Below are 15,001 nucleotides of genomic sequence, written 5' to 3'. Positions count from 1 at the left end.
GCTTTAGAGACTAGAGCAGTAGTCTTTAAACTACAGAGCCAGCTTCTTTCTTGTGGCTCTCTTGCTATCAGGTGTGTTTCCACACCCTCCCCCTTGTAGAGAAATTAAATTTGTTCCACAGAAAAAGCACCTTGGAAGGAAGGTGCACTGTAGCAGCCATAACAGAATACCTGGGATAAGGCATCTCTGTCTTTCTCATGCAGATGTCTTCTCACTAGCAACTGTGGTGCTGCTATTTCCTGTACACCCTAGTCATGCCAGATCAGGTGTAAGTACCAAGTTCATCCACTACTTTTATCCCATTTCCTCCCCTTGCACTGCTCCCCCAGGACATGTTCACTATCAAAAATAATCTGCCTGAACAGGATAGCGTTCCTGGTAGTGAAGACTTCTCACAACATGATTCAGCTACAACTCATGTCACTAAAGAGCATGAGAGTCAGAGGTAGGAAGATGGAAGGGGGCTGCAGGATATCTCTGCTCAAGCAAGCGGTGACAGGAATGCCCCAAAAGGATTGCATTTTGAAGAAAGAGAGACAAAAGCAGATCCTTTACACTCCTTGTCTCCCTCTCCCCACTCCCACTTTTTCCACCTTTCATTTAGAAGAGTATAAGAGGTCACAGTGCTCACCCTCAACCAGCTTCTCCAACAGCACGTGGATACTCAGCATGGGAGAACCTGGCTTGCTGAACTCACTAGCCATTCACTTGTTTACATCTTTGAGACATTGAACCCATATATGCCCATAGGAAGATCTTTTTTGTTTCCTTCCTTCTTAAGAGACTATCACCAAGATTTCTAAGTATAGCTGGCAAAAACCCGGACTCTAATGCACTAAACATCAAAGTATTATGAAGCTTAAAAATGGCATCAAATCGCCTAATCTCATTCTACTAGAGATGTTATCTTGAAGTAAATACTGAAATAGTCAAATGTGTGAATAAAAGAAGCAGAAGACAAATTCTCTTTTACAAGTATTTTCATTTCTAGGAAAGTTTTAAGTAATACCTAAACCTAAACAAAAGCAGTGTGAAAGAGATCTTGTCGGTGTCTCATTAAAATGAGTATTGTAAGGACTGTGTGGGAAAGAGAGGGAAGAAGGGCAAAGGATGCGATGCATCAGGAAGGACAGGTTGAGAAAATCTGACAGCTTCACCAAACTACCTCATCTCTCCCCTGCTCAGTGCTCAAAACTACCCTGCAGACAAAAAATTCTTGTCTTCTCATACACATTAGAACTGAATCAATATTACATTTCGTGCAGTGTTGCATCCAACCCACATCACTGTTTGATAAAGAGCCACACCTTTCCGATGCCTCCGTCCTGGGGAGCTCCTCCCACAATGTCAGTCGTAGTCGGCTGAGAGAAATGACCTGCTGTCACCGCATATCCTGAGTAGTAAATGAAATAAATAAATAACTGTGACAGGAAAACAGATCAACCAGGCAGATCAGGCTTATAAGGCTTCCCTGCTCCAGGGCTGTACTGAAGAGTTCAACAACCTTTCTGCTCAGGATGGACCAATATTCTGTTCAAAAGTTCATGGGGAAGGGAAATGAGAGTGCACTCCCCAGTACCCTTCCAAAAGCTGAGACAAGAAAGCCATGTGTGTGGAGATGACCAAGGGACACAAGGAGCTCATACTGGGAGCAGTTTGCCAACTGTAAGTCAAGAGAGGGAAGCAGTAAAACAGGGAAAGGCATACACAAAAAGAGAAAAGCAATCATATGACCACAGTGAAAGTATCATGTCAAAGAGCAACAGTCCCACTTGGATCCGACAGGAGTGTTCTCCTTTGGCTAAAATCACTGCCCAGGAAGCCTTGGAAAACCATGTTCCTTTTTTGTTGGGGGAAACAGAAAAGGACATTAGGCAAAGAGAAGTCAATAGCTTACAAAGATTTTTTCAAGGCAAGAAGAAAAATGGGACGATATATCAAAGAAAAAAAAGTGTATTTGAAATAAAAGGATCAAAGATTCAGCTTTATTTCTTATAATAATATAATATATATAAAATAAAAATGAGTAGAGTAGCTTTCCTTCTAAGGCTCTTTTGTATTTGCCTTGCTCTTTTACTACAAATTATGAGGCTCTCATCAACATAGTAAACACTATAGTTCAAGCCTATCAGTGGCAAAACCTATTTATGTCTGCAAACAGGTAAACATTAACTCTTCACTTAGCTATCACCAAGCAGTATCTACAAAATTATGGTTTCTTAAATATTAAAGTTTAAGGGGACAATGAGAGGTCAGTGCAAGACTTTAATCAAATAGCATCAACCTGCTGAAATGCCTTCTAGGTCTCAACAGTCTTAGGCACTTCAGATTAAGTGGAAGCCTTTAAATTAAGCATTTCAGGGACAACATTAGCTGGTTTTAGAGCAAGTAAAACCAATTGAGTTAAAGATGTACCTATATCCAAACCTTTCAGAACTTCCTTCAGTTGCCAATAACACATTTATAGTGTGTTATTTTTGTTGAAATAAATGCATCTGCAATACAAATTCTGTAATTAGTTGTTGCACTTGTTTTAAAGGCGCATGTAAGCAGACATGCAGTTCAACTAGTAACAAATAATTTGCCTGTTACAGGGCAAAGGCAAGAATGTTGAGAAGCCCACCACAATCCAATGTGCTGTTAAAATGCCTTTTCTATATTAGTCCAAAAAATTACAACAAAGTGTGGAGGGAGGGTGCTAGAACAAGGAGAGAAAAACTGAGTATTTTGAATGTTTCTTTGCTTCCAGATAAGTATCATTTTAATTCAAATATTCTTCTTTTCACACTTTTTATAAAAATACATCACCACAGAAACAAACACTACCAACTTTATAGCATCAAAGCCTTGAAACACATTGTTGGACAATTTCCTATTCACAGTGAGCACTAGAGAGCTGCTTACCAAGATATGTGTACCTCCTGGCTATCACAGCATCATCATTCAGCTTGTAGTATGTGTTGTCAGTGAGATTCAGTACTTTGACAGTTCCTGTCCAATAATAAGATCCTGGTGCCCCCATGATAACCAGCTCCTACAACAGATAAAAACAGAGGTGTGTGGGGAAAAGGGTAGGAGGAAAAAATAGCAATCAAAACTCTACATATTAATGGAGAAGGGACAGGATATTTACTTAAAACACCAATAATAAGTCTATCTGTAACAACCTCCATTCTGTGTGCATTTGGACAGTATCCTTCCTTCTTCCCAAATCTGGAGGTGACTGCATACACCCTAGTGACAGGCTGCCTTTTTACAGTCCACTTCTGCTCGGCACTTCTGCTGCAACAGAAGACTTTCCTCAACTTTACTAACTATCAAGCTTATCCCTTACCAACCATCAAGTTTATCCCGACTCCCTGATAGTTCTCTGAAAAATCTCTCTACTTCTGCCTTTCCCAAACATCCTTCAGAAGACCCAGAGCCAGAAGTACTTCAGCCCACCCAGAGCCCATCACTCAGCTACAGATCACGCCCTGATACTGGCTGACATGCTATACTAACTAACCATGATGGAAACAGCATCAAGGATTTTGATTTTACAACTGTGAAGCTAAACAGCTGCCATGCACTCAACAAGCAGGATGTGTGTTATGTTCTACATGGAACATTTTGCCCAGCTCTGTTATCAGACACTCTGAGAGACAACCTGAATATAAGAGTCATCATAGCATCATAAAATGGTTTGGGAGTGTTACAGACAACCAGACTGATTTACCATTTTGAAAGACCATAGAAATCAGGCACAGTTTCATCCAGCATTCAAAGGTAGATGGTCATGGATAGTATTTTTGAGTCAAAATCCACAGTACATTTACATTCAAGAGAAATTCACAAAATGTTGTCCCAAAACATCCAGCATCCCTGCAGAAAAACCTTGCTCCTGGATGTGGTTTTAAATACCTCCAGCAAGGGACCAAATTAAGCCTGCAGAGCATTAACCCCAGGAAGTTCTCCATCCCCCAAGAAGACATGAACAGCTGCTTTCCTCACATCTCCATTCAATGTAAGTCATGGGTGGACTCCATCCTTGTAGGAAATTGCTATCATACCCGAGTCCCCTTCAGGTGACCAGTTCCAGCTGGGGGGAGATGTAAAACAAGGGATTCTCCTAATACGACTACAGGGACAGGAATACAAAACCAACCAAAGAGCAGCATGTGCTTAGAAATAGCTTTTTCCTTGTAATGGGCCATACCTGTCAGGTCACTTACTGACAGGAAAAACTACCATCCACAGCACTGAATACAGGATAGAGGGTCTCCTGTTTGACCCAAAAAGCCATTTATCTGCATTTCCTGCTGCCATCAGACTGATGTGATAAAAGTTCAAAGGTATCTTTTGAACTAGGGTAGCAAAGGAAAATTTAAGCCTGGGAACAGAAACAGGCTGGGGAGAGCAGAAAGTCAGGAAACAGCTGCTGCTGCTGGCTGAACATCCAGTTACCAGACAGTGCCCTTGTGGCAACAGTGCCTGCCATCCCAGTTTACTGAAATGGCAAAAGGCAATTTCTGAAAGAGAAAACCTTTATTCTGTTTGTATCAGTCTGGACAATACATTCTGTAGATCAGTGCATATATATAATTAGGAGAGGGTATGTGTTCTTAAAAATTTTAAAATAAAACCAAAACACACAAGTGAAAAAGGCACAACCCTGAAACATTAACAAAAGAAAAAAATCCAAGCATAAGGGAACAAATTAATTCTTCACAAAACTGAAACATGGCTGATAGACTTCTGTCCAGAAAAGAATGTGGTCAAGTATTTAAAACAACTGTGGTGTGTATGTTCTACCACATTTTTTTACTCCATCTTGCTGCAACAAAGAACTGTAGCAGAACTGAAAAAAAGTGTTTATCTTCTATATGCGTGTGCATCATATTCATGCACATGTACACATACATAAACAAAATTACTCAAGAAAGACTTTTACATCATCACTTAAAGAGCTAATGACCTCTATGCAAGTTTTGGGATATACATAATAAGAATATTCCCTGAAGACATTTCCAGAGTCAATTCATTTATACTTGTCCACAGACCTTGAGAGACACATGCACATATGTATGAACCACTGTGCAAGAAACAGACACCTGAGAAACTAGAAATGGCAAAGGAGTGTTTGCTGGCAGGAAGGGACCATTCTCAGCACTCAGCCCACTGTCCAAGCCATACTTGGGAATCTCCTCCTGGGACATGCAACAGGAGAGCCACTTACCCACCCCAAGCTTTCCATGCACGTGTCCCGGCTCACCTTGGTAAAGAAGCCTGCAATCCCTGCTTGGCATGAACCGTGCTCCTCTCCATACTTCTTCTTGTACTCTGGATGGAAGAAGGGAAGAAAACAAACTGTGGTCATCCCTGGCACAGCACACACTCTTCACCTGAGCCACCTATGTTTCTATCACACAGCCTGGAGAGACACCAGCATGCAGGGCTCTGGGTTTCATCAGTGGATCAGCCACCAAGATGCAGCAAGCAGCACACCCACCCACATCGGGGAGTATCACAAGCAGGCAGCTGGGGAGGGAGGCCAGAGTGCCCCTAGAGATGCTAAACAAGCAGTGCCACAGCAGCCATGAAAAGACCAGCAGCATCACTCCAGTAAAGGTGCATTAGAGAAGGCCATCTGTAGCAGATCACCACAGCTCAGAAAGGGGAAGCAAAAAGTGATGCACATCCCTGTGTGCCTCCTAGAGACTGTGCTCTTGGAGGTTTAACACTCAGGCCCATTACCTCAAAGAAATAAAGTGATATTACCCTACAATGACAGTCATCAAAGTGCCCAGAAGCATTCCTGGTGAGGGTGCTTCAGGACACAAGTTCCAGGAAGAAAACAGTGACTGAGGAAAAGACGTTTTTCTACTGGATCAGACAACAGTCTCTTTTGCAGGATATTTATTTCTGCTGCTTTTCATGACCACGTGCTTAGAGCTCCCAGTTCACAGGGAACCCAACCAGCACCCTACAGCTTTTGTTTATGGATTTTACATAGCAATCATTTGCCCTCTCAAACTTGAGGCATTTTTACTTTATCTTTTAGATGATGAGAAAATAAATATTTCTAGGAATACATTAAGTTCACAGTGAGGAGCAGGAAAAAGAGAAAAAAAAAGAAAATCACTTTCCACCCTACCCTAATTCATATATTTTCATCTTGGAAGTATTTGAAACTTACAGCTGGATCAGAGCCCTTCCAGTTTTTTTCCAGAGCATTATTTTCAAATATCTACCATACTACCACTATTTCCTGTATATTACAGTAATTCATGTTCAGAAACAATTTAGCATATAACCTGATAACTGTGAAACTTTTTTATACTTTTTTTTTATTTTAAGCTTCATTAATTATAATGAAATTGATGAGCAAACTGCCTCTGGAACCAAGCAAGTTCCTTTGGAGTTGCATTTTGTCTTATTGAAGATCAGAAGGAATTAATTATAAAAAATGCTGCCTTCTTGCAAAATATTTTATGTAGACATAAGTACACACACACACACACACCATTCTCCCTTTTGTACTACACAGAGTCTCTTCCTAACATCATAAAGACGTTCAGAATTTCAGACATTTGCTGAGGTCATACCAGTAGCACAGGGAAAAGCTCAGCTGGAGACACCATGCAGAATAGAGACTTGATCCACAAATTACAGTCCCAATGCCCAACACTCTTGGCCAAGGTAGGGTCCTGACAAAGTGAGATGCATCCCAGCAGACCAGAAGCACAGCTGGGTCTCCTAATGGCAACCCATGTGAAATGACAATTTCACTGAGAACTGAAGCCCACATTAGCCCATAGCTATTCAGCAAGTGTTGGGGCTCTGAACTGCTAACTCTCCACATACAGATTGTCCAGTACTTGCCTGGGGAAAAATATTTTTTTATCAATGTGAACATTTTTTTCATTAAGAGAGCCAAGGAGAAGAGATTCCTCCCTCCAGCATTTCCTGAAAAATAACTCTGTGCATGTCCTAAAAGCCATGTATTCACTATAGCACGATCCCCACCCTTGCATGATGCAATGAGGAAGGTCAAAGCCCATTCAGAATTAAATCTGGTGAAAGATATCAAAGCTAACAAGAAGGGTTTCTTCAGATTCATCAACAACAAAAGGGTACTAAAGAAAATGTAGATTCCACTGCTGAGCGGAAACAGGGACCCCTTGCAAGAGAAATTGCAGAGAAAGCTGAAATATTGAATGGCTTCTTTAGCTGCCCATTTTGAAGTCTGGGGTGATATTTGCTTTCTTCCTGACTTCAGGGTCTATTTGCTTCAGTCTTCACTGCCATGGCCATGACATTTCAAGTGGAAATGTAAGCATGGAGGCCCAAATACCTCAGACATCGGGGCTGTTTGAGAATTTAAAGCTCCAGTGACACAGAGGGGAGATCAGCACACCAATTTCGGGGGGAATCAAGAGAGATATCGTCCTCCCCAACAAGCCAGCAGCCCAGTACAGACAGGCACTGGGCTCCTGGATTTCTGCCTAACCCTTTCAGCACAAAACTACCCCTTCTTATCTGCTCCCCTAACTCCCATCTGCCATGATGTACACCTGCCTCCACATGCAAGCAAGATCCTTTCCACCCAAGCATCCATGGCCAAGGGGTGCCAGTCATCCTAGAGGGTCACATCCCAGCATCACAGACCTCTGTCTGTTCCCTAGAGCCCCTCTGCCTCTCCCAAGCAATAGATGAGCTCAGAAAGGGATGAAACCAGGAAGAAACCAAGATTTCTTCTACCTCACCTCCACTTCAGTGCGACACATGTCACTCATACAACATATCCAGCCAGCCAGCCATGAAGTAAAGCAACCAACTAGACAGAAATTGTGCAGTTATTATATCAGCTCACAGTTTTTGTATGTCTGAATAACAACCTTTGCAGGACATTAAATTGATTTGTTTTCACATAGCTCCAGGCAATAACTGCAATCAAGGGCAAATTTGTTATTTCTACACTTCTTTATTCTTTCCTGTCTCCCTGCTGACTGCTGTGCATTCCTGATTACAGAGACTGCAAGCCATGAAACTGCTGCAGCAGCAGCTGACAGCAAAGCAGCATGATGAGGTTGAGTCTGGAGGAGGTTGCAGCCTGTAAAGCTTCGAAGATGTGCCATGAATAATACATACAGGAAAAAAGAGAAGAAGATGGCAGTGGTTTGCAGCCAGGATGATCTCAGGTTACAAGAAAAGTGAGATGGAGGACAGAGTAATTGCATAAAACAACGCAACATGAAAAAGAATAAGCTTTGATGTGCAACAATTCTGAAGGTAAATGCCCTCAAACTTTTTCTTTGAACAAAACTGTCTGCCAACTCTAAGCAAACTTGAATGTTATAACATAAACTAAGCTACAGAGTACAATAAAATAATCTATCATCCTCAAAGATGTAAAATATCACATGCGCTGAAAGCTTTTTGTTTCCTATATTACAGTGTTTCACTACTCTAGGAAGAAGCAGTAGCAATCTCTCTGACTTAGCATTGTGATACTGAGTTGCCACCACAAAGCAGGGATGTTTTGATGGCTCCCAGAAAACCAAATGCGGTTTGGACCCGTGGGAAAAATTACTTTTTGTTTTGGATGCAAGGAATATGAGCATGTGCTGTTCCCCGTACTTACTAACCAAAGGGATCATCAGTCTTCCCCATTTCCACCATCAATTCCTACCACAGAGGAGTAGGAAACCATCCCAGCTCTCCTCATCAGCTGGACTGCCTCTCACAGTACACACAACCATCCTTTCTTGTAAACTGAATGCATTGGGGGAATGAAGAGGCAGCTCCCTTTTTTGAAAAGCCATTTAAACTATGGGAAAAATAACCAACTGAAAGTATTGCCTGAAAGACTGTGGCCCCATAAAGCAGCTATTATACCACATCCAGCCCATCTAAACCAGAGAAGTTCCTACTCAGAGAGATTGTATTTAACTATTAAATTTGTTGCTGTGTTCTAATTATCTCTCAATTCCAGACTTCTGTCAGCCCCTTCAGAGAAGCCAGGCAAGAATAAAATGGATTGAGACTACTATGCTGTTGCACCAGTGCCATCTAGTCAGCAAATTTCCATTATCTCCATGGATGGAAACTGATGTGCTCTCAGCTGGCCTGCACCCTTCACCTGTTGAGGCTTATCACCTTATCTGCACTCAAAACAAGGCTCCTGGAAGCAGGCACGCTACTGTCTACCCCTGTTTGCACATGGCGAGGTCCAGAGAAGGTTGAGACACTGGAATCTTGTCGGGCACAGGCGTGTGTCCCAGTGCAGGGTTTGCAGCCACAGGTCTGGCAGCCTCCCAGCAATGGCCACAGAGGCTGTCAGTGCACACGCACTTCAGACTCAAAGCTTTGCACTAGCCATTTATCAGTGTCAGTGGGGGAAAATTATTCTGCTCCTTCCAGAAAGTGAAGGAAAAAAAGTTACAAGGATGACTGCAAACTTATTTCACAGCAAACCCTAAACAATGAACTCCTCCATGTGATATACCACAGCTATCTCTCTTGGAACTTGTTTTATTGAAATTTAAAGAATCAGGAGCAAATGAATGCAGCCATTCCTTGTGACACTGTGATTTCATGTCTCATGTGGCAGAAGGCTGCATGGAAATCAGTCCCAAACTTTCAATTTTCACCTTACTATGCAGTGAAATTAAGCCAGCATAGTACTGCATCACCCCTGCCAACTTTCCACTGGCTGCTCTACGTGTACTAGGCCCACACATTTCTATTTTTTAGCAATTCCTGGCAAATATCCTGTCAGATTAACAGCAGTCTTACTCCAAAAACATGACGCATAGATAAACACAAGTGATTCTTCTCTTCCAGAAACCACATCCCCACCATGGCTTCAGGCAGTGCAGGAGCAGCAACAAAGGCTCAGAGGGAGCCCCATTGGCATTCCTGCATGTGCACAATGTCCACAAAGTTAATATCAGATGATTTGCAGTGTATAACATCAGTGAGAGGCCTTTTCCCGATTTTGCTGACACTAACAAGGAGGGCAGAGAGGCAAGGAAGGACAAATGCAGTAGAACAGTACCCACAACAGGAAGGCTTACATAGCTTTTATGTACTCTGCTGCACAGCAGCTAGCATGGCTGGTACAAGTCCCTCAAAACTTCTCACATATCTAATAATCTTAGGAGATACCATATCTTCTACCTAACAATATATTCATGCCTCTTATTCAGTTAATTGCTTTTGGCCAAGGAGACTCTGTCTCCTGAAGTCTTTTAAAAAATGGAAACATGACGTAAAAGTTTCACATGCACTAGAGAAGGAGAAATTAAAACGATGGCACGTGGGATTTGGTGCAGAACCAAAAGGTACAGCCATCCATGGCTCAGAGCTGAAGCCCTCTCTCTGTATCCACCTCAAACCCAGACCTTAACACAGCAGCAATTTAATATAAATTGTTGCAAAGTACCCCAAAGTGAGGAAAGTAACACTCCTCCCTGTCCCACATCCCAATCTTCCGATAAATGACAATATAAAAATGGAAGTGTTTCCATAAGATAGGCAAATTGGTTCATGATTGCAACATAATTCAGGATTTTTATTCCATGTCACAGTGAAGCACAAAAGGCCAAGCTCATATCAATATCTTCTTATTATTTACCTAAGGGGAGAGCTGCTGCCTCAAAACACAATTCAGAAACTTTCTATTCCTCCAGTAAAGTGCAACCATGCACTTTACCAGCCACAGAATCCAGTCATTGTGCTATTCTGCCAAGTTCATCCAAAACCCAACCGCCACCACAGCTGGGCCATGAGGCAGTCAAATGTTTTTCAAAAAAATAAAATCAGTACTGAAGGTTACCGTATTATCAGAAGCACAGCAAGGGGCATTATAAGCTCCACTTCTGGCCTGACTCCTTACCTTCATAGCAGGGCAAGAGCTTCCTCCCTTTGGACTGCAGGTCAGGAGGAATGATGTTGCAGAAGCCATGGGGCAGGATGTACTCTGTCTCATAGTAGATGTTTTTCCAACGGTGTGCACATGCCTAAACAGATCACATAACATGGGTTACTGGCCCAGAGTCAGAGGAGATCACTCTGACCCAGGCAAAGCATGCATGAACAGGACCACTCAGCATCACCTTCACCCCACAAATCCATTGTACTCTCCTTACATTCCACTGTTTCTGAAGTGTCTTCTCATTGTTACCTTCTGCAGCTCAGGACATTGTCTGACCTGGCAGCTCAGATCTCAGCCTTCACATGTATATCACTAGGAAAACAAGAAATCTCAGAGCCTATGCTGGAAATTTCAAAATCTCTGATTGTGCATGAATCCTTGCAGACAGCAAAGCTTTTCTAACTAAAGATGCACTAACAGAACCCAGCAAAAGGTGAAAAACAGGAATAAAGACACTGAGAATACTCAGGAGGTCAAACCACCAAATAATGCATTTGTGAGTCAAAGGTTGTTTCTACTGGGAAAGGCAGCTCTGTGTTTTGGTGACAGATGTGCTGAGCCTTGCTTACTGGTAGTGAATTTAATTGAAAATACCAAGGATTTTGTAGCAACAAGAGTGGCAACATTAGCCAAGGTGCAGACAAGCTGCAGAGCTTTATCATGAAGAATGAGATCATCCTGAAAAACAGGACTCACCAGACACTTGCTCAGTACAACTGCCACACACACAGGCACACATGCAAGCAATGTAGAGCCTGGTTCACAACTTCTCAGAACACATTTGCTCCAAAAACTAACACTGCATTGCTGCCAGCCAAACCACAAGTTGGCTTCTGCTCAGGATTTATTTGGAATAAAAGAAAAGGAAATGTGAAACAACAATGGCTTTGAACCTAGCACATGCCAGACCATATCTCCATCTGCGTCTACACTTAAGTCACTGTAGATGTGTCAATTTTTATCATTTAAGGCTTAACTCCATGCCAACAGACCAAGCCTCTATGCTACAAATCATCTCCTCCACATGCCTTTGACTTTTCCTGGACACTTTGCATCAACTCCCTTCACAAATCCCATATTTGACTCCATCCTCTCCAGATGAGATACCCTCTGTCTTCCAATTCTGTGTGCTACCCCACTTTTCTGCTTCAGCACCTCAGACCTGCCCATAGAATTATCTCAACATTGTTAAAAATTATATCCACTCAAAGCAGGCACAGCTGTGTCACCTCTCCACTAAAGGACATGGGAAGCTCAAAATTCAATCCAGCCACCAACAGATTTCCATATACTTATGTCCAGAAAGATACAAATAGGTAATACTACTCTCAAAGAGCGAAATCAGTTGTGCAAACCCTGCTCTACTGTTGGCAGTGTTACATTTGATATTTACTGTTTTCCTAATTTCCTGTGCCCAAAGAGAGGCACATATTTCCACTATGGCTATCACTAGGGACATTGAGGGGGCTCTGGGGGCTGCAGAAAGTTTTGCACCACACTGCACGCTGCAGGCTGCCATCTGTGATGCAAAGAATCCTTCTAAGAGGACTCAGCTCCACAGCCAAATGCATGTGAGAAGTACAATAAGGAGTAGCTTTGGAGACTCCTGGATGCACTTTGAAGAGGCTCAGTTATGATTTCCATCCCCACGCACTACTCATTCAAAATTGAACAGCAACAGATAACCAACATGTGAAACACTCATTTTCAGCAAAGCAGGAAATAGCTTCTCTCCTGATGGATCTGTGAGCACAAATATACACAGGCACAACCTTTGCAAAGACAATGCCATAAATACACACACCATTACAGCAACAGAATCGTCAATCCCAACTCTGGATATAAACTCAAATGGAAACAGGCCAAGAGTATTTTTTAAAATTTTAGAAATATAAAGGATTGTGGTATTATAAATTCCTTGATATTTTATATTTCAGAAACTGAAAGACACTCACATAAATTAACTACTAATTAATCTCTCTCAGAAGAGTACAAACAACGGAGTCAGCAGCATTTCATCACAAGCAGGTGGCTTTGCTCAGGACTGAGGTGCAGAAGCCAAGAAATATAAAACAATATAAGGAGAGAAAAAGCTGCTGCTGGGTAAGAAGTATGTTCAAAATCAACTAGAGGCTATGGGCTCAGTCTAGCAATTCTGGACACATTTAAACCAATCTGTTAAGTCATCTTCATCACGATGTGTATTCAGGCACACTACAGTTCACCACTGATTGCCTTAGTCTGCAAACCTTCAAGGCATGAACTTTCCTTGGTTACCTGAGTTAGTGCTTCCCCAGCCTTCCTTGTGCCACTGCTACAGAATTTGAAATTTGACATCTTTACAATGGACAGGAGTCCAGCAGCTCCTCTTCCTCCTCAAAACTCATTTCTCTGTAGCCAGACAACTAGCACATTTGTCTCCCTACCACAACACATCTGATTTTGGTTTTTCCTGTCTTCTCAAAAGCATTTAGAGTTGATTACAACTGTCACTGTATCATTCAACGTTGCCAAGGCAAGGTGATGTGGCTACATGCTTCCTTCTCTGGCAGCAACAGCACAGGTCTGAAGAGGTCCTTGGAACAGAAGTGAGTCACCTGAATTTGAGGCAAACAACTGCAAACAACTGACAACCTCTGCACCCTGTTTTTAGATGCAAGTTACAGGTAAGTCCCTGTGCAATAAGGAAACCATCAGCATACTTTAGTGCTCAGCAGCTGCTGCTGGGGTACAGGTCCCAGCTCTACAGAACAGGGGAGAAATGATGCAAACCCTTGAAGCAAAATAAAATGCTTCTGAGCAAAGCAAGGTATCTATTGATGGCTGACACTGCAATACTGCAATATAATGAATAGGCCATTTCAGAACTGCTGACACTTGGCTCTTTTGCATATTGCTGCAGCCACCAGCTTTGCTCCACAGGAAGAGCAATAGAATGACAGAAGTGGCAGGTATTTAGGAAGAGCAAGACTGAAGGATGTGGCTTATCTCCCAGTCACAATGCAACACCCCTGGTTCCTCTCCCAACAGAAGTAAAAGGAGGAATATTGCTGTTTCAGTTTGGAAAGAGCAGGCAATCTCAGGTGTAGTATTGCAGTACTGAGATTAATGCAGACTGACTGACAGTGTATCCAAGGACAAGAAACTTTCTCATTAAATCTTACTCCTACATTTGTTTATAACCTCACTGTTTGATGCTTTACTATTTAATCCATCACACAAACACCAAATTCTGGTTTAGTAACATCCTTGCACTACCTGGGCTCAAACACAATCTACCTTTTACCAAACACCAACTAAAGCCCTCTGGCATGCTCCTCACCTTCCCTACTGCCCTGTTGCCATCATAGCTGCTACTCTTACCAGGCAACTGGGGAAAGCTGAAAAGAAAAAAATTTAGGGCTCTAAGCAGCTACAAAGCAAAAGCATCAACTTCTTTATACAACCCACAATTAAACTGTGTGACTACTTAATCTAACACAGGATTCATGCCAAGAGCATGAATATTTCACACAGGCAATTACATTTGTTTATGGAAAAAAAAAAAAAAAACAACAATCTACCCAGGGCTACTGACCAGAAAGATATTACTCTGACTTAAAGGAATTCCTGGAGGGGATTCTGATGGGAGTAAATATAGCTGCAATGTCTGACAATGTAAACTCTACACATTTCTAACTAAAGAAACACACTCATGTTATCTAGCAATTAAAAAAAAATTGGCAAATACAGCTATGAACACATATTCAGACACATCTTCTCAGAAAACCAGTTTTTCAAATGGGCCTCAAAGAAAAGCTACATTTTAAAGAAATGCTAATCCTTAAAATTAGAAGAGCACATCTATGGAAAACCATCTGTGGAAAAATCACAAATCTTTTTCAGTAAAAAGTTCTCAAAACAGAGAGCAACAGTGACCTGAAACATCCAAGTAATTTCCTTCCACAAAGGAATCTGTATGCATTATTTCAGGCTCTGTTTACACACAGATGCACACAGATGTATAATTAGTAGTTTAAGACTTTGGTGATAAATAATAATGAGAATTATATAATTAATATTCTCCGGCATCTGGACATG

The 15,001-nt window shown here is 41.8% G+C and overlaps 1 protein-coding gene across 1 annotated transcript in view; it reads right to left on the bottom strand.

Moving 5' to 3' along the window:
- Positions 1–15,001, bottom strand: part of ITGA9 (integrin subunit alpha 9) — a 212,176-nt gene that overhangs the window by 185,590 nt on the left and 11,585 nt on the right. The window contains exons 4-7 of the mRNA XM_058803423.1: positions 10,883–11,006; positions 5,255–5,322; positions 2,905–3,034; positions 1,308–1,393 (exon numbers count right to left, since the gene is read on the bottom strand). Coding sequence (XP_058659406.1) covers positions 1,308–1,393; positions 2,905–3,034; positions 5,255–5,322; positions 10,883–11,006 — 408 coding nt within the window. The remainder of the gene's footprint in view (positions 1–1,307; positions 1,394–2,904; positions 3,035–5,254; positions 5,323–10,882; positions 11,007–15,001) is intronic.

This window comes from Ammospiza caudacuta, chromosome 1 (genome assembly GCF_027887145.1).
Source record: "Ammospiza caudacuta isolate bAmmCau1 chromosome 1, bAmmCau1.pri, whole genome shotgun sequence".
In the NCBI taxonomy this organism is placed as follows: domain Eukaryota; kingdom Metazoa; phylum Chordata; class Aves; order Passeriformes; family Passerellidae; genus Ammospiza; species Ammospiza caudacuta.
Note: the sequence above shows the minus strand (reverse complement) of the source record. Positions and strands in the feature narration are given on the sequence as shown.